General features: G+C 36.9%; 1 protein-coding gene across 1 annotated transcript; it reads right to left on the bottom strand.

Annotated features, from left to right (window-relative positions):
• Positions 1–227: 227 nt before the first annotated feature.
• On the bottom strand, positions 228–2,964 carry MSRA5 (Peptide methionine sulfoxide reductase family protein). The gene is made up of 4 exons (XM_078317999.1): positions 2,483–2,964; positions 1,926–2,038; positions 1,294–1,438; positions 228–670 (listed from the first exon to the last, which is right to left on the bottom strand). The coding sequence occupies exons 1-4, from the start codon at positions 2,765–2,767 to the stop codon at positions 473–475; spliced, it is 741 nt and encodes a 246-aa protein (XP_078174125.1). The 5' UTR covers positions 2,768–2,964; the 3' UTR covers positions 228–472.
• Positions 2,965–6,495: the final 3,531 nt, after the last annotated feature.

Genomic DNA, 6,495 nt, shown 5'->3' with positions numbered 1-6,495 from the left:
CATTCACATAAAAATGTGGTATAGACATTGCAAGAACCCAATGCTACTTAATTGTTATTTAACTTAAAGACCAAAAAATGATTAAGCTTGTGTAAAAAGATCTCTGTATTTTTCTTTTCTTTTCTTTTTTGTTTTATAGTTACACGAGTCTGACAACTCATTCATTTTTAGATGGTAATAAATGAATTAACAGGCATTTAGCAAAACGCATGCGCACTTGGCGCGTTATTCACTAAAACAACCATTTGCACTCAGCACTTGATTCAATAACCAACACCACCCTCAACATATCCTTCTAGAGTCTAGACCCTTATCACGCCCAAAAAAGCACCAACAAGCACTTCCTATCTGTGACATACCTGAAGACTGAAGAGGCCTCTAAGCATGCCATGAGCATATAAACCCCAAATTTATGCCCTATACTTACTATCTACAAACAATAATTCACCAAAAAAGAAATCCTGCTTGGCAACTATATCTCCCGCAAAATAGGCCATCCATTCTTTAAAACATCATTGATCTTAGAGTCGATTCTCTGTTGTATATGTGGTGCACATAGCTCACCAGCATATGCATTTAATTTTGTGGCTAATGTAGATGCAAGTAACTCCTCTTCCGGCAGGTTGCCCATGAGTTGCAGAAGAAGTGGCCGGCGCTTTAGCTCAAATTTCTGTTTCAGGAAAAATTTTAGAGTTAATGAATGCTTGACTAGAGAGGAGAAGGACATTTACTGGGTCCATGGATTAGGCAGCTTGGGTTAACTGTTAAAAAAACATAAGAACTTTGAAAACTTGCAATTCAAAAGAAAATAGAATAAAGGAGACATGCATTGAGATATAACTTGTACAAGATAAGGGTTATCTATAATATCTTCCAGTTATATCAACACCATTAAAGGATTTATGCTTTTAAACCACAACTTAGAAAAACACAAAATATGTGTTCGCCTTTTTAAGTTGTCAAATTTGAACAAATTCATCTTTGCATACCTCATGTATAACCATTCAGTGATTCACCCAAAAGTGTTTTTCAATTGTCATATTTTGGATTCTATATCAAATCATAAATTTTTACACATATTTTAGAAAGATGTTGCAAGACATGGAACAATGTCTTTCCCTCCCTAAATTTGTTTTGGCCCAAATGGAACACAATTCACATCCTCTCTAGATATCCCATTAATTAGAAAGAGGTGAAATTCCGTTACATATTGAAAAAAAAAGATATAGTTGTTGGGACCTTGGAGGAAAAGTAAAATATTTCTTTGTTGAGTAATGGTAATGGAACAAATACCTGATGCTCAGCTTCAGCTGGATAGAATGAAGCTAATGGTTGAATTTTAGTGGTAACTACATTACTCCTGCTCTTAGCCTGCTCCCGTTCTTTGCTTGTAGATGCTAGACGCGCCTCAACTGTCCCATTTGTGAAGATAATGGATCTAGAAAGAGCCAAATAACATATCAGTCTAGCACCTATACATGCCATGAAGTTAATATGTGGCCACTTACCTATTTTTAGTACAAGAAGCCAAGAAGTTACTATATACAATCTTAATCTAGATGTTGCTACTGCTGCTGCAAATCTGGTAAATGAATTCTCGTGCTTTTTAAAACAATTGGATCATGTCCCTGCAAATTGAGAACTATAAAATGGTGGCTATTCTCTTTACTTATCTGAAAATGCCACTCATTCTTTTCAATGGACCAATTGATACTATTAACGTTGATATTGATGGTGTGTAGTATGATTAGTACAATATGGACCTAAACAGGAAAAGTATATACCCAGCCTATATGTCTCCCAATATCCTGCAGAAAAGTAGTATGACACTAATATCGTCTCTGAAACTGCAAATGTTGACAACCCTTCTTTCTTAAGATTCACAATGGATCATAAATGCCAAAAGGAATAGTGGCACCGCATACCTGTACTGGTTGCCTACATCTGGCCCCTGTCCGAGAACTTGTCTGGAATCATGACTTGACCAAAAGACATTTAATAGTTCATTGAATTGGATTGTTCTGGGATCATATTCAACCTGTAAAAGAAGAAGAATTCAGACTAGTGGACAAGATGTTACTGAGACATTTTTCTCAGATTAAGAAAAATCTATTTAATATCCGGTAAACATACTCCAATGGAAACAAGTATCTATACAACCAACACTCATGTACCAATTTGTTGCAATGGATAAAGTATCAGTGCCAACAGTACTACCAGTAGAAATTGGAAGATTTGTTTTAAAACCCTGGGAGAGAGAACAACATATAAAGCACCTCACATAAAAATGCCAAGTCAGCCGGGGAAGTTAACTAAACTTATGGTACTTTCTGTTTTGGTTGTGAACTATGCTGTACTCGTCCATTTTCTCTCCAATTTCACATCAATTAAATTAGAGCTGACTGGAGAAAGAAGGAAATTGGAGCCCTATTTGCAAATCCTACTACAGCTGACTGGAGAAAGAAGGAAATTGGAGATAAACCTTGACACACTCTGCGTGATCTCCGAGATTCCTGTACTCAGGATTACGCTTCGACCCACCAGAGTACCCAACCGACGTACGGACGACGCCAGGTAGGCACCCGAAAACGGATTCGGATCTCCAGAAGCTTCCAAGAGCGAACACGGCAACTCGAACAGACTGCGGCTGGGTTGTTATCGACTGGCGCGAGTGGACCCGGTCGGGCAGTCTCGCAGCTCCGGTTGGATCGGGAGAGAAGAGAAGAAAGATGAGCAGTAGAAAGATGGTAGTGTGCGTTGGATTCATTGGATTTGGGGGCAACGGCGCGAGTCGAGTGGAGAAGAAGATCTGCGATTCTGCGATCAGCAGCGCCAGCGCCGAAGAAGAGCAGTTTTCGTACCCAGTTCAGCGAGTTAGGTGCAACTAACCGCCAGTCGCACTCGTAGTCGTACGGACAAGTTAGTCTTGGGCTGGATCGGTATCCAACCCAGTGAGTGTTATTGGGTTGGGCCAATGGGCTGGGACGACCGAAGTCTAAATTTCTCACGTCAACACTGTTTAATCTAATCTGCAGAGATGTAACAAACTAACAATTCGGTATCCTGTAACGAGTTACAAGATTCTTTGTTCAAGCTTCAGTAACTCGCTATATATTTACCTGGACAGATATGATAACAGAGAATTTTCAATCACAGGGCTCAGCGTCTCCGCGTGAATGTCTGCCACTGGCAGAAGTGGACGACAGCCGGGTTAATTTTTTATTTCCCAGCATGGCAGTAACAACAGCTATTCTAAAACTTGGAACTCAGTTTTCGAGTTTGAAAGGAGCGTCTACCTTAGGGGTGCACAAAAAATTCGAGATTCGTGATTCGATTCGAGTTCGATTCGAAAAAGTTCGACAAAAATTCGATTCGAAAGTGATTCGGTTCGAAATTAATTCAAACCAGTTCGATTCGAAATTAAATCAATTTCGAATTCGAACCATGACAGGTTCGATCGAAATAGATTCGCGAATTGCAAAGGTTCGAAACTCTGGTTAACACGGACCGTCCATTTAATTTACGATGAACAAAAGTTTCGCCAGTACTCTTTCTCCCGCTTGCTCTCACTATCGCTTAAAACCTAAACCTAGCCGACTTTGCTCTCCTTCGCTTCTCCTCCTCTCAGTCTCACTCTCACGGTCTCCTCTGCCTCTCCTCGCAGTCGCCAGTATTTCTTGCTCTCCTCTCACTCTCGCCAGTCGCCAGAATTCTTTCCCCTCTCCTCCGCCATTGCTCTCCTCTCTCCTCCGCCGTTGCTCTCCTCCGCCGTTGCATGAAAAGTAAGATTTCTAAACTAAAAGCTAGCTACTCCAGTAACTACATCGGTACAGCAGTAACAGAATGAAAATTTTCATTTTTCCCCCTTTTCTTTGATGGTTTAACTCCCTGTTGATTTTCATTTTTTTCTCCTTTTTTGTTGATTATAGCTGTGTGCAGTGTGCGTGCTAAGGTAGCCATCTGGACCAAGAATGCCAGCAATGAAGCTGCTCAGGTATTTATTTATTAGTGATTTTTTTCCTATTTATCTATTTTTCAGTACAAAATATTGTCTTTGGGACCAAAATTTCAAGTACAAAATATTATCTTTTTCAGGGTCTTTCAAATATCTTTCATTTTCAAATGTTTTTTGTTATTTAGTAGAATTTATGACTATTCAGTAGCTCTCAAGTAAGGGAAGACAGCCACTGTTGAAAAATGTCATTGCTCTCTGCACAAAAATAAATAAAATAACACTGAATTTAGCAAGTAATGCGTACAGGCTTTCAAAAATTGGTACATAGTGACACCTCTTAACATTATGACCTGATACCAACATGTACCAATTTGGTTTGGTACCAGAGCAGTACATACTGGTACTGGTACAAGACAGAATTTTTCTATTTTTTCTGAAAAGTAATGACCATAGTCTCATAGAGGACAAAACAGCAAGCATTTTGAGTCTCATACTGGTACCGGTACAAAACAGCAAGCATTTTGAGTTTTAATTACCTTGTTTTAATGATGCTTTTTTCTTGTTTTCTTTTGGTCTATTATCTAGATGAGCATTGCGAGGCAGTGGAAGGAGATTGTTGATCACAAGGAAACAATTGCTTTCTTAGTGCATGTATGTGCTTAAAAAGAACTTTATTTGTTGCAAATACATAAATAAATAACTTCATTTTTTTTTACCAACCTGCTGAAATATTTTGATTTTAATATATTAGTTCCTTTTCTAAATGCAGCTGTGTGTAGCATGAATTGCTAAAGAGAGATCCGAAGAAGCGGAGGCACGAGCAAAAGAGCTTGAGAAACAAGTAATATACCAATACCAAATCTGTCTTAATTAATTGTTTTTCCGTGGGATTTAATTTGTTAATTTGTTTTTCTGTCTTAATTAATTGTTGGTGACAGATCTGACCAAATCTGATTTAATTTGTTAATTAATTGTTGTACTACAAAGTGATAGCTGATTTCAGTAGGTTGTATAAAAAAGCCTAAAATGCCTAAAATGCTCTGTTAAAATCTTCAATAAAATGCTTTATGTTATTTATTTTTGTTTACATGACTAATTTTGTTTACATGACTCTTAGAATTGTTATTTAATTTTCAGGTGGCAATGTGATCGTTCAGTTGGTTATTTAGTATTAATTTAGGGACAAATTATTATTTAGTATCAATTTGTGATAGTTCTGTTGATTTAGAGACAAATGGTTTTTATTTAAGATAATATTTGGGTTTGTAATAATTCTAAAACTGTTGTGATTGTTTTGATTTTGAATTAGATTGTACTTTGTTTGTTTCGAAAGCATATGTGAATCAATTTCGAACTGCTACCTCAATTTCGAACTGCCTCAATTTCAAACTGCCTCAATTTCGAACTGTGTAATCAATTTCGAACTGCCTCAATTTCGAACTGTGTAATCAATTTCGAACTGCCTCAATTTCGAACTGTGTAATCAATTTCGAACTGCCTCAATTTCGAACTGTGTAATCAATTTCGAACTGCCTCAATTTCGAACTGTGTAATCAATTTCGAACTGCTGTGTTCATTAAACTAAATTGCTCTCAATTTCGAACTAATTTCGAATCAAATCGAACTAGTTCGAATTATAACGAACCAAATTCGAACTGGCCTTCTAGGTTCGAAATCTATTTCAATTTCGAACTGGGTTTGGTTCGAAATTATTTCGAATTCGAATTCGAACTAGGACAGATTCGATTTGGTTCGGTTCGTTTGCAGCCCTAGTCTACCTATCCTTGCCTTTTCATATTTCTTTTCTCAGTCATTAACTATTATATAAAGGAACCATTTATTATTATTAGGGAGCATCTAGTTATCTCCGTAACAATCTTCCATTTCATCCCTCAGTCATTAACTACTTCAATAATTACTAACTATCTAGGGGGACCACTTACTATTTGGGAACCACATAATATTTGAAATATTTTACATCTGGCACGCGCAAGTATTCATCTATAATGCATCAAGTATTCTTCTATAACACATCAAGTATTCATACCTAATATATCAAGTATTTTAAAAAAAAACTGGACACGTTTTTAGAGGTAGGATTTTTTTTTCTTCATTCAATCTAATCAATATTTCTGACGACCGGTAAGGAATTTTGCAAATCTAAAACCACGAATGTTTTTGACATAATTTTATCTTTAAAATGAGATCTATGATGATATACTTTCGAGTTGTCCGTTGTACAAGTATTCATCCTTATCGAGAAAGTATTCATACTCGTCGTGCAAGTGCAAATATAGAAACTGGACACATCACTCATCCATCTTTTACACGTTTTTAGAGGTGGTTTTTTTCTCCGTTCAATATAACCAATATTTCTGACGATCTATGAGGAATTTTGCAAATCTAAAACCACGAACGTTTTCTACACAATTTTATCTTTCAAATGAGATCCATTATGACATACTTCCGAGTTGTCCATTGCACAAGTATCCATCTCTTATCGAGAAAGTATTAATCCTCATCGTATAAGTGTAAATATA

The sequence above is a fragment of the Carex rostrata genome, chromosome 16, assembly GCF_964058835.1.
Source record: "Carex rostrata chromosome 16, lpCarRost1.2, whole genome shotgun sequence".
Classification (NCBI taxonomy): Eukaryota; Viridiplantae; Streptophyta; class Magnoliopsida; order Poales; family Cyperaceae; genus Carex; species Carex rostrata.
The sequence above is the reverse complement of the archived record's forward strand: the minus strand, read 5'-3'. Positions and strand labels throughout refer to the sequence as shown.

What these genes read in the sequence shown, in the direction of transcription:
- MSRA5 (XM_078317999.1), bottom strand. Translation starts at nt 2,767, where the DNA reads ATGAATCCAACGCACACTACCATCTTTCTACTGCTCATCTTTCTTCTC. An exon ending in GATGTAGGCAACCAGTACAG is followed by an intron (nt 1,439 to 1,925) that starts GTATGCGGTGCC and finishes GGCTCTTTCTAG; the next exon opens with ATCCATTATCTTCACAAATG. An exon ending in CAGCTGAAGCTGAGCATCAG is followed by an intron (nt 671 to 1,293) that starts GTATTTGTTCCA and finishes TTCCTGAAACAG; the next exon opens with AAATTTGAGCTAAAGCGCCG.